The sequence below is a fragment of the Octodon degus genome, unplaced genomic scaffold, assembly GCF_000260255.1.
Source record: "Octodon degus isolate 3935 unplaced genomic scaffold, OctDeg1.0 scaffold00029, whole genome shotgun sequence".
NCBI lineage: Eukaryota > Metazoa > Chordata > Mammalia > Rodentia > Octodontidae > Octodon > Octodon degus.
This window is the reverse complement of record NW_004524605.1, coordinates 2,326,351-2,343,455: the sequence shown is the minus strand read 5'-3', so window position 1 is coordinate 2,343,455 and position 17,105 is coordinate 2,326,351. Positions and strand designations below refer to the sequence as shown.

Sequence of the window (17,105 nt, the reverse complement as noted above, 5' to 3'; positions counted from 1 at the left end):
TAACCCCTTTAAAACTTTAATTCCTGAAGGTCAACTCACATATTAAGGGCTTATATACTGCATATAATTCCCAGTTTCACATTTTATACAGCCACACATCTAGGTCATATGGTTAAAGGTGACACATTCAGGTTAACCTCAGCTTGTCATCTTCTAGGCTGTGTTTGGTGCTATCTGATCAGTAACAGTGCCCCTATAGCCAGAGGCACCGTGACTGTCCCAGCCAGCTGTTCTTCTGGAGTTCTAAGACTGAGACTGACTGAGTCATAGAAAGTACTGTGGGGCCGGGCCGGACCGGGCCAGCCAGGGCTGGCCATGCATGCAGCAGCGTGTCATTCCCAACAGTGAAGAGTAGATCCCCCAAACCAAGCTACACCTGACACAAACTCATTTTCTAAGGGTGTAAGTACTAGCAATAAAGCAGCTCACCATAGGCAACCCAGGAATTAATTAAAAAAAAAAGAAAGAAAGAAATTGAGGGGCCAGGGAGATGGCTCAGTAGGATAAGCACTTCCCTGGCAAGGGCAGGGCCTGAGCCCAATCCCTGGTTCCACCCCCCTAAATTAAATAAATAAATAAATAAATAAATGTGAAAAGACATTTACACAAGATGCAACCCAGTCTGAATTTGATCCCCAGTACCAAAAAGATGCAACCCCAGACATCCAGTTCACGAAAGACAAACCCAGGGACAATGAAGTGGGACAACCTGAAAGCCACCACCTGGCCTCTGAAATAACAACAAAGCAGGTGAATGAGGAGCTAGAAAAAAATCAAATCAGAAATAATTTCTCAGATAACTACAACAGGCTGGGGATATAGCTCAGTGGCATACGTGCCTACCTGGCTAGCACAAGGTTCCCAGTTTGGTCCCCAGTACTACCAAAAACAAAACAACAAGAAAAAACCCTCTAAATTGAAAACTACAGAATTCTGAAAAAGGAGATAGAAGAGGTTATCAGAAAACCAAAAGATATCCCTTGCTTTTGGGTAGGAAGAACTAATATAGTGAAAATGGCCATACTTCCAAAACTGTTACACAGATAGAATGCAATTCTGATTAGAATTTCAACAGTATGTCTCATAGAATTAGAGAAAATCCTAAAATTCATTTGGAGTCAGAAGAGACCTAGAATAGCAAAGTCAGTTCTGAGCAACAAAGGCGAGGCAGGAGGTATCACAATCACTGACTTAAAATTATACTATAAAGCTACTGTGATAAAAACAGCATAGTACTGGCAAAAAACCAGACCTGTTTTCTAGTCTGTTTCAAGTGAAACAGACTAAAAGATGAAGAAACAACTCCAGACATACTCAAACACCTTATCTTTGATGAAAGTGCCAAACACATTCACTGGAAGAAAGATATTCTCTAATAAAAGTGCTGGAAAAACTGGTTTTACACTTGCCAAACATTAAAGTTGGACCCATATTTTTCACCACACTAAACTAAATTTGAAGTGGATCAAAGTTCTAAATACTAAAACAGAAACATTAAATCTGCTGGAAGACAGAATAGGTAATACTCTTGAAAACATTGGTGCAGGCCAAGATTTTATAAATAAACCCCCAATCTCCCAGGAACTATCACAAGTAATCAACAGCTGGGCTTTCATATTAAAAAGCTTTTGTGCACCTAGAGAAACCATCAGCAGAATCAAGAACACCCACAGGGGGCTGGGGAGATGACTCAGTAGAAAAAGCGCTTGCCTGGCAAGCTCAAGGGCCTGAGTTCAATCCCCGGTTCTGGGAAAAAAAAAAAGCACCCACAATGTGGGAATGGTCCCAAACTATTCCTCAGACAAAGGACTCTTACTGAGAACATACACAGAACACAACAAAAGCAGACTTTCCAAATTTAAAGATTTCCTAATCCAACAATGGGCATCTGTGATGAGTACACTCTTTTCAGATGAAAAAATCCAAACAGCAAAGAAATAGTATGAAAGGATGTTCAACATCACTGGTCATTTGTGAGATGCAAATTAAAACCATACTGAGATCCATCTCCAGAGAGAATGGCTGTTTATCAAGGAGTCAACCAATAACAAATACTACAGGAGTTGTGGGGGAAAGAACCTTTTTGCACTGCTGCTTGGGAACGTAGACTGGTGCAGCCCACTACGGGAATCAGTGTGGAGACTCCTCAGAAGACGAGGACTAGGACTAGAGGTTTCATGTGACCCAGCTAGTCCCTTGCTGCATATCTTTAAAAACATCACGGCACCGTGATACATTGCACCTGTGCTTGTAGCAGCACAATTTGTAATAGCTACATCTTGGAAACAACCAAAATGCTCGTAAGCTGAGCAGAAGGGAAAAAAACACCCAATGTGGTCTTTCTGTACAATAGAGGACTACACAGCCATAAAAAAGATAAAACTGAGGGCTTCTATAGGTAAACTGATGCAACTAGAGACCATACACATAAGTGAAATAAACCAGACACGTATGAACACTGAAATATCTCCCTAGTGTGAGAAGCTGAACACGTCAGATTCAAATGTACAGTAAAGATTGTGAAATGGGAAGAGACTGTTCAAAAGGAAAGAGAAGCTGGGGAGTTAGCTTGGTGGTCTGAGCGCCTGCCTGACAAGCACAAGGCCCGGGGTGTGAGCGCTGCTAGCTCCAGAACCGAAACAGTGGTGGTGCATGCCTATAATCCCAGTGCTGGGGAGGCTGAGACAGGAGAATCACTATGAGTCTGAGCTGTGTTGCAAGAACTTGTACCAAATAAATAAATGAATAAAAGATTGAAGAAAAAAAAAAGGAAAGAGAAACTGGGATGGGGCATAGGGAAAAGCTATGCATACACACGCGTGCACGCGGTAGTTAAGACAGTTGTACTCCTAATTTCTCTTGGTCCATTGACAAGAAGGGTTTGTGCTTTTTTTGCCATTCTGGGGATTGAACTCAGGACCCTGCACTCACCTGGCAAGCGCTTATTCTACTGAGCTAGCTCCCCAGCCTCCAGTGCTAATATTGTTTGGACAAGTACTTGCCAATATCTTGTACGATAATTTAAAAATAATATGCAGAGGGGCTGGGGCGCTAGCTCAGTAGAATAAGCACTTGCCTGGCAAGCGCAAGGCCTGAGTTCAATGCCCAGTTCCGCCAAAGGAAAAAAAAAAAAAAGATAATATGCAGGGCTGGCCAAATAGCTCAGTGGATTAAAGTGCCTGCAGCAGGCATGGGGTGGGGTTCGATCCCTGGGCCTGCTGTGCCAACCCTGCCCTCCGAGCACACTGAGGTGGCGACTGAGACTGGGCATGGTGGTGCACGCCTGTAATCCCAGCTCTTGGGAGGCTGTAAACAGGCGGATCACTGCAAATCTGTCCAATAGTGAGACCCTGAACACCCTGTAGAACTTTCCCTAGAAATAAAAAAAAAGATAATATACAATGCATTAACCATTGTTACTCTCCTATTATCTTGTTTTGAAATTTTATGTTTTTCTCTTTAGAACACACACACACACACACACACACACACAAAATAGGGAGTGGGAGACAATCCACAATGTGGGGAAAAATGTTCTCCAGCTGTTTCTCAAAGTTGTACCATCAAGAACATAATACAGAACACAACTAAATCAACTCCCAAATTTAAAGACCTTGCTGGGGAGACCGTACATTGGCATAAGTACCTGTTTGGCAAGTACAAGGTCCTGAGTTTGATCTCTGGTACCAAAAAAAAAAAAAAAAAAATTCTAATTCAGCAGTGGACATCTGAGATGAATACACATTTCTCAGATGGGAAGGGGACTGGGGGGGCAGGGCTGAAAAGAAGTGGGGTGTGTTGTGGGCATGAAGCAGCTCACGAACCCACGAGTGTGACCAGTACACACTCTAGACAGGCACTAAGCAAACATAAGAGATTGCAAAGAGTTGATACTACCTCAGAAACGCTGGTTTATTATAGATACAGGAGTGAGATGATTGTAAGCTAGGTGAACGTACAGTATACATAGTTGGCAAGGGGCCAGTACAAAGAATCCCCAGTGTATGTGGAAGGATATACACATACAGAAACATACAGACACCACACGTGGCACACAGGGTAAGTGCTCCCGCAAGTAGATCACTAATAATTTCTGAGAGATGCTTTTTGAGACAGGGTCTTGCAGTGTCGTCCAGGCTGGCCTTGGACTTACAGCAATCCTTCTGCCTCAGCCTCTCAGGATCTAGGATTATAGGATTTAATCACCATCTTGGGCTCAAGTGCTACTAATTTAAAAATGAGCAAAAGACACAAACTGGTTTCACGGTCCATAAACAGATGTTGCACGTACTTTGGAATCCAGAACAGCATACAAGGCCAAAGAGCCACCATTTCACACCCAGCCTGCCTGGCAACAGGGTGTTAACAAGATATACTCTGCTGTCGAGAGGGTGGACTAGTGAACTGCACTGGAAGACATCTTGTAAAGCTGAGGTGAGGGTGAGCGTGGTGGCATAGGCTCCTTTGTAACCATGGCACTCAGGGAGGCTGAAGCAGGAGGGTCATAATTTGAGCCCAGAATGGGAGACTGGGCAATTTAGTGAGACTCTTGTCTCAAGAAGAAGAAAAAGGGGCTGGTGAGATGGCTCAGTGGTCTAAAGCACCTACTTGGAACAAGCTCGGCAAAGCACAGGGACCGCGGTTCAATCCCCCAGCACCACATGCCAGCCAGCCCCGCCCCCTGGTGAGCTGAGCTGGCCACACACACACACACACACACACACATAAATAAATAAATAAATAAAAAAATTTAAAAAGAAAAAAAGGCCGATGCTGTAACTCTTGATTCCACCCTTACTCCATGCTAGATTTTCATTCCCAAAAAGACTCTGCAGAAGTCCTGCAGACTTGGGACTTGGGCTGTGCTGAGGACCCAGCAGGAAGGGTGCACATGGGGCCCTTGTCCTGCGGGGCAGCAGGAGGCCATGAGGTATGCATGCTGCGGAATGCAGTGCAGAAATAAAGGCCGCAGACACTGTCCTGGGTCCCTGTGTCACCTACCCTGGGCCCGGCTCACCTCGCAGCACGAGCCCCACTCTTCCTGGGTGGGCTGCTGCTCCTCCCTGGCGCAGCTGCCTCATTGTCCCTCAGTGCTCACCTGCTCCTGCCTGGGTTCCCTTCTATTGTCACCACACTATGACTCCGTGCCTGTTCCCATAAAGTGGAACAGGGCAGTGGTTTGTGACTTGAACAGAATGAGCATTTGTGGAAATCATTGGCAGGAATGTCAGTTCTGTCCCTCTTGGTGACCTCTGTGTGAGTGGTTAAGACCCAGCCTCCCCTGTTCAGGCCTGAATACAAAGGGGCTCCTGGGGGACTGTGGGATCACTCCATTCAGTCCTTCCCTAGTCCCAGAGGTGCGTCTTCTCTTCTCCCTGTGGTTCTTTCTCCACACTGGCACCACAGATTCTTCTAGACCACTTCTGATCCCATCTCTCTCAGGTAGAACCCTCCAAGGGGCGGGCAGTGTGGCAAGCCTGCCTCATAAGCCTGAGGCACAGGTTCCAGCTTCAGCACTCAGCACCCTTGCGTGGCCCTTCACTGTCCTTCAGACCCCCGGCTCCTCCTGTCGGCAGTGACATTCAGGCAGCCCACCCCGCAGTTGCTGTCAGAGCAATGAGCTCACGTAGGGAAAGCTCTTGGCTCTGCACAAAGGATAGGCCCGGCCTTTTTCCCCCCGGGCTGTGCTGCTTCTAGCCTTTTTGTGGCCACCAAGCTCCACCCCAGCCCTCAGGCTTCTGCTGGGAGGCGAGGCCTCCTACATTCTTTTGTAAGACTTGTGTCTGGGGACAACTTTGGGAGTGACTGTGTGTGTGTGAGAGACAGAGACAGACTGACTGACTGACATCTCCCCTTGTCGGGCCTGCTGCCTGCTAGACCAGCACTCTACCATTCTTATTTTAGAGATGGGTGTCATTAAGTTGCTCAGGTCTGCCTTGAGTTTGTGATTCTCTCGCTCAGCCTCCCAAGCAGCCAGGATTGCAGGCATGTCCCCAGGCACAGCAGTGCTGACTATTAAAGATAATTTATGGCATCTCAACACAGGCTGGAGCCTGCTGAGGATAGCATTTTAGGAGCCTCGGGGCCTGCGTTAGGATAAGCTGTCCCCCGCACCCAGCGCCAGCAACATTCACAGGCCCCTGGCTAGGGGCCCACTCGTGCTCACCGTGTTGAAATACTCCACACCAGTGGCTTCAAACGCTCTCGATACAGCTTGGGTGGTGGCCACGCAGGCAACAGGGTGGCCATTGCCAATGGACTTGCCCATGGTGACAATGTCGGGGACAAAGTCCTCCCCCTGCAGCTGGAAGGCCCAGAAGTGCTTGCCTACTCGACCAAAGCCAACCTGGATCTCATCTGCTACGAACACTGCTCCGGCCCTGCGGATGTGCCTGTGGCAGAGGACAAAGCACTATGAAGAAGAGGCAGGCTGCACTGGGAGCCAGGAGGGGCTGCGCAGCCAGGCAGGACCCAGGCAAAGGCTGGCCTTCTCCAGACTGCTGTTCAAGGCTGTTTCCAAGACCTCAGGCAAGCAGGCTGGCTGTGGTTGGGACCTGGGGCAGGCCATCCCCTACTCACTGTGCCACAAGGGAGAAGTAGCCCACAGGGGGAAGGATCTGCCCAGCGACACTGGGCAGCGACTCCGCAAAGAAGGCTGCAATCTGTGAATGAGACCGAGGCAGGGCAGAGCAAGGGCCCCGCGTCCCACTAAGGCAGTGAGTTGACTCTGCAGGATGCCTCACCCTCTCTGCTGCGTCACTGTTGGGCTCCTTATCATATCTGAGGGCTTGTGACTCAGTTTCTATTTACACTCTTAGACCAGCTCTGGCCTCCTGGATGCCTCTCCTTCCTGTGCTGAAGCCCTGACATCCCCCAGGGGTTACCAGTGTCATTCTCACCCCTCCCACCTAGGACAGAAATGGAGCCCAGCCCTGAGCCACCAGGCTGTCACAAGCAGGTGACATGGTGGCTGTTCTGGATATCCCCCAAAGCCTCACATGGTCACGGGTGGGGGGCTTTTTAGAGGGTGCAACACTGGGATCAAGGGTGTATAACCAGAGTCAGTCCGCTGATGGCTTTGGTACAGTTCTGGGTGAGTGGCACTGCCCTGGGCAGGCAGCCCACATGGAATGCAAAGGAACACATGAAGCCTGTGCTGCCCTTGTCACTTGTTCACTGCCTTCTGCCTGTCCTGCTTTGCCATGAACAGTTTCGCCTTTGCAGTGGCTCCTGCCATGGAGCCAGCGACCATGAACTAAACCCTCTACAAACTGTAAGCCACACAGACCTTTTCTCCGACTTGGGTTTTAGCAGCCAGAAGAACTGGCATGTCTTTCCTTTTGGTACCGAGGACTGAACTCAGGACCTTGCGCTTGCCAGGCTGGCTTATGCCACTTATCTCCCTGGCCCCTCCTTTGGCTTTGGGTGTAGGTGTTTTGCTACAGCAACAAGAGAAAAAGCAAGCTCGCCCCACAGCCTGCACCTGATCCAACTCTGAGCTGCTGCTTCCTCTCTACCAGATGCTTCTGTGAAAGGCCTGCCTTCCTCAGCCTCCTGCGAACGCTGCCTCACATGGCCTTAACCCAGAGCTCCGAGCTGCTGCTGTGGGCCTGTGTAAACAGCTCCTACCCCAGTGGCTTCCCAAATGCGGCCTGCCCGAGCATTGCTTCTGAGGTCACTGCTGGGACTCAAAAGGGCCCCAAAAGATGGAAACCAAGGCTCCACCCCAGCTGCAGCTGGAGCGGTGCCACGGAAGTGATGGGCTTCTCAGGCCAGTTCGGCCCACAGCCTGCCTGCCTTTCCCGAGCCTGCTGGCTCTGCCCTGTGGGACACACCACAGACCCTTCCTCTCACAGCACAGGGTGAAGCCAGCGGGGCCTCCTCAGGCCCTCCTTACCTGCCCTACGGTCTGTGCTCAGGCTGTTCCCCTTCAAAGCCACCCTGCACCCAGTCTCTGGCCCTCACTTCCCGAGGCCTTCAGTGGCTCTCCACCGGCTCGGTCCAGGCTACGCCTCTGCATGCACTACCTGGCCTACTCATTGGGACTATAGTCTGGTGGCACCTTTGGTAAGGGCACTCCTGCATGCCACCCAGCCCCTTGTGCCTTGGGGTGGGGCTTGCTCCACCTGCCTGGTGACAAACAGCTGGCACCTCGCTTCCCACCACTGTGTCCCACAGGGGCGGGCCATGTTCTTCCCTGATTTCCCATCTAGCCCAGCACAGCTGTGGGCATTTACCTTCCGGCCCTTCTCCTGTGCGCTGCTGACAACACGGCTGACCTCATTGGCATAGGCAACAGCTGGGTTGGAGTGGTCTTCCCTGTAGGGGCCCCGGTAGGTATCTGGGAGAGGTGCCTATAGGGAGGGACGGTGCTTGTCATCCTAGCTTGGGGATGGGCCCCAACCTGCTGCCAGTGTGGGTGGTGCATACCACATGGACCCACTCCTTCTGGCCGTCCAGGTCCCGAAACTTGTAGGGACTGATGTCGATCAGGGAGCTCAGGTGGCCATGGTAAGCACTGGGGAGAAGGAAGGCTGGGCTCAGGTGGCCAGGCCCCGGCCACCATCCCCACCTTCAAAGACAACACACCCAGAAGCCAGCCATTCCAACAAGACCCTGAGTCCCTGTGCCGGCAGTGAGCCTCGCGGTGCAGGACTTTGGGCATCGCCACCTCCCCTGGAGGCTGAGGGTCTGCTCCTTCACAGTCACCGTGCATCTTTAGCACACTAGCACCCTGAGCCCAGGCTGAAGTTCTGAGTACAGCAGGACCAGCTTCCAGTCCTGTACAAAACACACCCTGTCCCCAGAAGGTGACATGAGGACCCCTCAGGGAGGTGTCTCTGGGGCCTGGTTGCCTGTCCTGCTTTCTCTGCTCCCGAGCCTCCTTATCCCCAAGGCACCTGGGGACAGCACTGCTGGTCTCCACCAGGCAGGCTGGCCTCGGAGTGACAGGCTTCAAGCTGACTTACTGGTCCAGCACCACCACGTCCTGGTGTCCTGTGTACTGGCGCGCTAGCCGCAGGGCCAAATCGTTGGCTTCTGACCTGTGACAGAAAAGGTAGGCACTGCTGGGACAGCCTTGCCATGGCTTTCCTGAAGCCTGGTGGACAGGAGGAGCTCTTCGAGCACCAAGACCCTCGGGGTGTCGCTCAGTCACTTGCTTGTGCATTTGGGAAACATCAAGTGCCTCCTGGGCATGTGTTAGTAAGATGCCCTCCCCCCTCCTGAAAGGTACAGGTGCCACAAAAGCCAGGACACAGGGCACCAAGAGGGGGAAGAGCAGGTGGGGTCCCACTCTAGATCTGGGGTATTATGGCTCAACTGTGTTCCCCAAATCAGTTTATCAAAGCCTTAACGCTCAGTAGCTCAGAATGTTCTGTGCGTGTCTGAAGATACAGCTTTTTAATTAAAAAAATTTTAATAAAAAGTTAACTGGAGGGGCTGGTGAGATGGCTCAGTGGTCTAAAGCACCTACTTGGAACAAGCTTGGCAAAGCACAGGGACCGCGGTTCAATCCCCCAGCACCACATGCCAGCCGGCCCTGCCCCCTGGTGGGCTGAGCTGGTCACACACACACACACACACACACACACACACACACAATAAATGTTTTTTAAAAAAAAAAAGTTAACTGGATATGGTGGCACAGGCCTACGATATAAGCCACTTAGGAGGCTGAAGCAGAAGGATCACAAGTTCAAGGCCAGCCTGAGGAACTTAGGGAGACCCTCATTAGTTCAAAGAATTTAGGGCTGGCTGAATAGCTCAATGGCAGCCTGCTTGCCTAGTGTGAAACCCTAGGCTCAACCCCAGTCTGGTGAGAGGTGGAAAGAGGCCTTCAGGGTCCTTACAACAAGGGAAGCCTGAGGTGTGAGCATTATGGGGCCCTGTGCACAGAAGGGCAGCAGGTGGCCACCTGGATGATGAGAGGGGCAGTGGAAGTGACCAGGCCTGCAGACATCCTTGCTGGGGCTCCAGCCTCTACACTGTGGGAAAATACAAATTCACAGCCTGAGTCCCCTAGGCCAGTGGTGATGAACCTAAGGCCCTTGTCTTTAAGACAAAAGATGTTAGTGTACTAGTTTTTTTTTTTTTTTTTTTCTAAACTAAAGCCTCAGTTTTCAGATGTAATTGAAGGGTTGGCATTTTGTGATAAATAAGTGAGTAGCTTCTGGGTTGTGATTTGTTGTTCATCTCTAAAAGGTTCACCATTAAACACATGTAATTGCAGCACTCAGGAGGCTGAGGCAGGAGGATCGCCTTGGGCTACAAAATGAGTTCAGGGCCAGCCTGAAGTACACAGAGACCTTATCTCAAGAAGACAAAGTAAAATAAAAGGTTTGCCTTCACTGCCATAGTCTGTGGTACTTTTTTTTTTTTTTTTTTTGTTGCAGAACTGGGGATTGAACTCAGGGCCTTGTGCTTGCCAGGAAAGTGCTTATTTTGGTCACCCAACAGCCAACACAGGTCAGAAGGGCGAGGGCAGGGACAAGGGAGATAGCTCAGTATAATAAGCGCTTCCCTGGCAAGAGCAAGGGTCTGAGTTCAATCCCCAGTTCCACAAAAGAAAAAAAAAAAAAAAAATTGCCAGGGCAACACCACCCTGAGTGCCACACATGCAGAGGCCTTATGAAGAAGGGTGCCTGGAGTGCCCAAGGGGCCAAAAGGAGACAGGTTGGGGCCTGAGGGGACCCATGAGGAGTCAGCCCATGTCACAGCAGCTGCTGGCCAGGGAGATGGACAGGTGGGCACAGTGACGCAATGCCCTGGAGATGAGCAAGGCAGGACTGAGCCAAGTCAGCTGTGGCTTCTTCCTCCTGCAAAGGGAGGCGCTGCAGTGAGGGCCAGAAGGGTATGGTCTCGGAGGCCTGCAGGGAGTGGCTGGGAGCACCAGGAAAACTCCAGCCTTCCACTCTGAGGCCAGACTGCCTGGCGGGGCCAGCAGTGCTGCCCCCAGGTGCCTTGAGGAGACGATTCCTGACCGCCTATGGGCATGTGAAATCTGCCTGTTAGCTGTCAGGTGGGCAGCTGGACCCAAGTCTGGAACCTATGAGAAGCACCCGACTCGGGGTGTGACAAGGATTCTGCAGCACATGGGTAGGGTCTAACACCAAGGGGGCAGTTGTGCTCACAGGGGAAGTGCTGTATTAATGAGAGGAAGGACCAGCCAGTGGGACCAAGTGGGGGGTGGGGGGTGCAGAGACGCTACCAGGACCCAAGGAGTGTGGCGCTTGGGAGCAAGAGGACAGGCTTTTCAGAGCAGAGTCGTTCTGTCAAGCACTGCTCACACAGACAGGGTGAAGCCAGACGAGGACCACAGATGTGACCACAGCCAGTGCTATCCACATGGAATGGGACTGACAGAGGAAGTGCACAGGGCCACCCCAGTCTACTCAGAGCTCCAAGTCCGACCGCAGTGCTGCCCCCTCTTGGAATCATGGTTCTTTCTCTACAAATGAAAAGCTGCAAACCCCCTCTTATAGATGTTACTTAGCGGCTTGCTCAATGCGTCGGTGCCAATGGTGGTGATCGTTACTGGGCTGGAGATGCAGCGCAAAGTACAGTGGACCCCAAGGTTGCTGTGTGGATACCAGGGTGGCCTGGGCTCAGGGTTCCATCACAGCATGTCAAAAACAACAAATAAAAGGGACAATTATGACTAAAACCAAATATGGCTGTGTTTTGTTGGGACGTCCTCTCAAGGCTCTGCTATCTACTCAACTCTCGGGTCACTTCTACTCCTACTGTAAGCCTCCACCACCTCCCCTTGACCTTGAACTGAGAAGTCACTGTTCATTCCTGTCATTCGTCCCAGTGATACTACCTTTCTTATTAAAATCCTCCGATAACTTCCCAGGGCTCTTAAGATGAAAACGCCTTCCTAACATGGCCAGGAAGGCCCTGGATCCCCCATGCCAGCTTCTATCTTTTCCTCCTCCTCTTCCATTACAGATATGCAGGGCACTGTGTTCCTTCCTGCCATAGGGCCTTTGCATGGCTGGTGCATGCGGCCAACCTTGACAAGAGTGCTTTTCATGAGAGGGAAGCACCTTTCCTTTCTCCACTGCTAGCTGCTTCCCAGTGAGATCTTAGCTTACAAATAAGTAATTCCTTGGAAATGGCTGTTGGGACCCCATGAAGGTTGGCACTCTTTTAGGCCTTGCTGTTTTTCTTTCTCTCTGACCCCCCCTTGGTAATTTCCTGTTTTTTAAAAAAATCGTCTGACCTTGCTCTTCACCAAGCAACCTGAGGGCACAGAGGTGAGGCTGTATCCATAAAGCAGAACTAAAGGAACCCATTACCTCACAGTCACAATAGTGCCCCTGGCAGGGAGGCAGGGAGGCAGGGCAGACTCCCCTACAGACAAGGAAAGGGGATCTGACAGCCCCAACAGGGCTCACTATGCCTGGCTGTGCCCACCAGACCAACTGCTTTGGGCACCTTGCTGTCTCATAGGGGCTGACCACAGTCCACTCACCCAGAATTCAGGAAGTAAAACACACAGAGCTTCTCTGGCAGGGTCTCCGACAGCCGCTGTGCATAGTCCACGATGTTATCATGCAGGTACCGGCTGTTGGTGTTCAGCATCTGGTTCTGTTCATGTGCAGCTTGGACCACGAGAGGGTGGCAGTGCCCCACTGCGAGAGGGTCCCTTATGTTATGTGGCCCACAATTTGCTCAGCCATCCACTAAGCCTCCCCAAGGTCTAATCCCTGCAGCCGCCCAGGAGAGATGCAGTTAATGGAGGGAGAAACAGATTCTGGAAACGAAGATCTAGAAAGAATTCTCTGAGATTCCAGGAGGAAAGATCCTCGGCAGGAGCCCTATGGAGAAAGCCCACGACTTCAGGACAGCGTCTTAAGACCTTCTGCTCCACAGACGCAGAGGGGGCAGAGTGACTTTCCAAGGATCTGACTTTACCAGTAGGGGGTCTGAAGGTAAGTAAGCCCGATTGCCAGGGCCACGGATGACAAGCATGAGCACCCTTGGAGACCTTGTCCTACTTCGCACACTTAAATCAAGTCACACAAAGTGTAAGAAACACCTGGGGGTGGGTGCCCAGTGTCACATCCATTGTTTGGATAAACAAAATGAAGGCGAGAGAGGTTATTTGCTCAAAATCACCCAGTGAGTAAATGGAAGCCAGAGATCTGAATCTAAGAACTTGAACTGAAGCGTCAGTGCTCACGCTCTACTTTCTACACTTCCAGTCTGCACGCTAAGTCCCGGCCCAGCCTCTCCTCCCTCAGCCCGGCTTGTTGTGTGGATACCAGGGCGTCAGTGTGGGAATGCCACTCCCACTGCCCAACAGCGCTGAAATGGGCAGCGGGGCTGAAGCCAGGGCTGTGCTGCACCCGGGCTGCAGCGGGTCCCTGATGCTCTCAGACTGAGTCATGGTTCTAAAGAGGCCAGATCCACACTGTACTTGAACCTGGGCTCCACCTAGTTCAGCTTCGAGCCCGGGTCTCTGTACGTGGCTCTGCAACCTTGGGGTCAGCCCGGCACAGGTCACAGCCTCAGCTTCGCTCCTGCCCGAGCGAATACTGACCATGTGCCACGTTGCCGATGCAGTCGAGGTACTGTGCCCCTTGCTCGTCGTACAGGTACTGCCCTTGGCCACGCACAATCCTAACGGGAGCCTCGGGGTAGAAGAGTTTGCAGGACGAGCTGTGGGGACAGGCAGGGAGTGGGCGGCCACACTGGTAGATCTGAGAAGAAACTTTCACCCTCGCACGCCGCCTCCCCCTCACGACCCCTCCACAGGAAAGGACGCGGGGCGGGCCGTCGCTGGCGCCACGGAAGGCCCGCTGGCCTGCGCTTCGGCACGTGCTCCAGGGAGCCCCTGGGGACTGGGCAGGCGGCGCTGCAGGGCGCCCACGCGCGGCGGGACGAGGCGGAGCTCGGCCCTCACGCCCCGCGCGCCTCCCTGGCCACCCTCCCCAACCCCCGCCGCCACGTCGCGCCCGGAGCCCCTCCGCAGGCCTCTGCGGCGGCTGTGCACGGCCCGCCCGTTCTTCGGAACTGTCAGCCCCTCCCGGGTCACGCGGACCAGTGCGAGCGCGGCGCTCCCGGGCGACTGGGCAAAGGCCGTGTCAGGCCTTCTCCGGAACAGCAGCCCGGGCTGTGGGGGCCGGGCGCGGGGTTGGGGCGGGCTGCGTGCGTCCTGCGTACCTGAGGAGCCGCCGCCGCAGGGCTAGCGTGTCGGCTTTGGCGCGCTGGGCGCCCGCCATGGTTTCGCGCAGTCAGTCGGCGCGCGACGCGGCGCAGGGGGACCGCCGAGGCCCCGCCCCGCCACGAGGCCCCGCCCCGCCACGAGGCCCCGCCCCGCCACGAGGCCCCGCCCCGCCACGAGGCCCCGCCTCCCAGCTGCGAGTCCCGCTTCCGCTCCCGGGCGCGCGCGGTTGATCCCTGCGCTGCCGGGAGCCTGCACCACGCCCGGTGACGCCCTGCCTGCTGGGTGCCCGCCCGCTGGGGGTTGCTCTGATGGCAGCTGTGCTTCTTCCCGCGCTGGAGGGCCGCCTCCCCACGAGGCACAGCGCCCCGCGCGTGGCAGGAACACACGGCCGCGGCCACCGTGGCGTGGGCAGAGGCGCGGTCCAGGCCCTGGGTCGTGCATCCTGTGGCCGCAGCGTGGCCGTCTTCGAGGCTGTCTGGCTGCGTCCAGCTCGCGAGACGCGGGCTCTCCGGAGGCGAGGCAGGGCTGCGCGGCCCGGTGCGCTCGGGTTCTTTACCGAGGCTCAGCGCCTTCCACGTGTAACCGCCCCTCATGGCCCTTCCCGCAGCTCCAGCCTCGAGGGCTGTGTGCGAGACAGCGAGATCTGCTCCGGCCCGGCCGCCAGGGCTGTCTTCTCCCCGGGCCCGGCCAGCGCCTCACCTGTTCCGGTTGTCCCCGGCCGGGAGGCTGCCAGCGGGCGGTCATACCTGGCTGGGCGCTGCTGGGCTCAGGTTGCGCAGCTTCTCTTCCTCCCAGCGTGGGCCAGAGCTCGCCTGCCCGGCACCTCCCTCTCTCACCTTTGGGCCACTGAGGCCGGAGAGCCGGGGGCGTGGGCGGGCCAGTTTGGAGCCCGCAGGACATTCTCAACGCGCTTCCTGGGGTGACACTAGTGGTTCAGCGGGCTGCGCTGGCATTCCAGACAGCTGCCATTCTGGGCTCTGTCTGCAGAGTGCCACGCGTGTCCCCTGTCACTGTGACCATCCAGGGCAACAGCTGCACTTTCTGCAGTGTCTTAGGCATGGGGAGGCACCCTTCCCCTTCCCCCAGCGGGTTGGGACTCCAGCTCAGGGTGATGGCTGTGGGTGCCTTCTAGGAAAGTGTGAGGAAAGAGGGACAGGACTGTGGCCCTGGGGACTAGCTTAGCTGTTACGGCACACAGCAGGACTCCGCAAACATGCTTCTCCCTGCGGGAAGGGGTTGTGTGCTGAGCCCCAGCCTGCTCTGGAGGCTCAGCCATGACCCCCTGGGACCTGGGACAATTTCTGTAGCTTCTGTTGCTACCAACCTCCCAGAGGAGCAGCAGGCCCGAGAAAAAGGGTTGCGGCCACAGGGGGCAGCAATGAGCCAAGCATGGCCCACTGCCCATGCAGTGGGTAGAGCCCAGAAAGTGAGGTCGAGAGCATGTGGCTTCCACCTCTAAGGCCTAACTGCAGATGTCCAGCATCCTGGGGCTCCCCTGGGGGGGGGGACGTGCCCTGCCAAACTATTCTATTTCTAAAAGAGATCAGAGGCCATCTGTGCCCAGGTGCAGGTTCACATCTACCACCCCATCCTGCATCACCTCCAGTGGTGAGTGCCCACCCTAAGTGCCAGGTCCCTGTGTAAAGTGGCCACAGCGCCACTGCTGTTAGGTTCCTCAGTGGCAGGAAGGAGAGGGACAAACCAGAAGGTGTGGGACTCTAGAGGAGCCATGTGTGGGCCGGGCCAGGGGCCTCTCCCCCAGCAGCTCCCCCAGCCGTGCTACAGCATCATGTCCCACTTCCGGCTTCCCTGGTGACCCAGGGGACTGGCTGGGCAGTGTGGCTTGCTACTTATTGGACGGAGGCAGGGCCATGGCCAGCTTTTTCCTCATTAGCCAGGTATGGGTGGGCACTTCTGCTTAGCTGGGAGGCCACATATCAGGGCTGGGGGAGCTGCTTGTACTGTGGCTTCCCCAAGCCTGGGACACTGGGCTGTGGTGAAGTGGGCACACTGTCTGGGTTAAGGGTCACCAGGGGCAAGGTGGGCGTGGAAAGGCATCCTGCAAAGTTGATCCAAGCGGCAAATACTGCTGTCCCACTACACAGAGGGGCAGGTGACATTTCCTAAGGCGGCTGTGACAAGGTAGACCATGCCATAATTTCTCCTGAAGTATCATGTGGACAGCACTCCCTCTGCAAAGTGGGCTCTGCCTCCTCAGGCCGGGTGAACCTCTGGCAGAAGCCGGCACCATACTGTGTGGCCACAGGCATGGTCATAAGGCGGACCATGCCCTTCTGGCCCACCTGGTCTATTTACCCTCAGAACACAGCCCCCATGCAGTGAGGAAGCCCAGGCCACACAGAAAGACCCCAAATGGGACCTCTGTTTGTCCTTGTGGATGGGCCTTGTCAGCCAACAGATGTGCGAGACCTGGAATGAAAACTGCCCACCTGTGTCCATTAACGCTCCAGAAAAACACTTTTTTTTTTTTTTTCTTTGAGACGGGGTCTCAACGTGCAGCTCAATGGTTTTTAACTCATTACGTAGCCCAGGCCAGCTTCCAACTCGCAGCACTCTTCTTGCCTCAGCCTCCTGAGTGCGGGGATCTCAGGTGTGTGCCACCCACCCAGCCGTATCTGAAGGTAACAAGCTTCGGTGTGGATTGCATGCAGCAGTCACTGGTAACCAGAGTGGAGGCCACAGGGGCTCAGCTCAGCGACATGAAGCCAGTGGCCCAAAGGGCTCTGCTGATGGTGGCAGCCAGAGATGTCATCCCCACTCCACTGTCTGATCCTGTGCTATCTCCTCTGGCTTTTGGGATGGTTCTCACACAGGGGTGTCCCTGTCTCTTCCCAGTGCTCAATGGCCAAGGTGAAACCTCAGCCAGAGGTGGCCAGGACCTTGGCAAGGACAGGCACACGCAGAGACA

The 17,105-nt window shown here is 53.9% G+C and overlaps 1 protein-coding gene across 7 annotated transcripts in view; it reads right to left on the bottom strand.

Moving 5' to 3' along the window:
- Window positions 1-14,280, bottom strand: part of Phykpl (5-phosphohydroxy-L-lysine phospho-lyase) — a 33,177-nt gene extending 18,897 nt beyond the window's left edge. For 5 of the 7 annotated variants that reach the window (XM_023713074.1, XM_023713072.1, XM_004629307.2 and 2 more), the window contains exons 1-8: window positions 14,173-14,280; window positions 13,550-13,668; window positions 12,479-12,638; window positions 8,970-9,044; window positions 8,431-8,518; window positions 8,238-8,354; window positions 6,580-6,662; window positions 6,167-6,392 (exon numbers count right to left, since the gene is read on the bottom strand). In XM_023713074.1, the coding sequence (XP_023568842.1) occupies window positions 6,167-6,392; window positions 6,580-6,662; window positions 8,238-8,354; window positions 8,431-8,518; window positions 8,970-9,044; window positions 12,479-12,638; window positions 13,550-13,668; window positions 14,173-14,231 (927 nt within the window). In that variant the 5' untranslated portion in view covers window positions 14,232-14,280. The remainder of the gene's footprint in view (window positions 1-6,166; window positions 6,393-6,579; window positions 6,663-8,237; window positions 8,355-8,430; window positions 8,519-8,969; window positions 9,045-12,478; window positions 12,639-13,549; window positions 13,669-14,172) is intronic. The other 2 variants (XM_023713075.1, XM_023713076.1) reach the window with 2 other exon arrangements.
- Window positions 14,281-17,105: the final 2,825 nt, after the last annotated feature.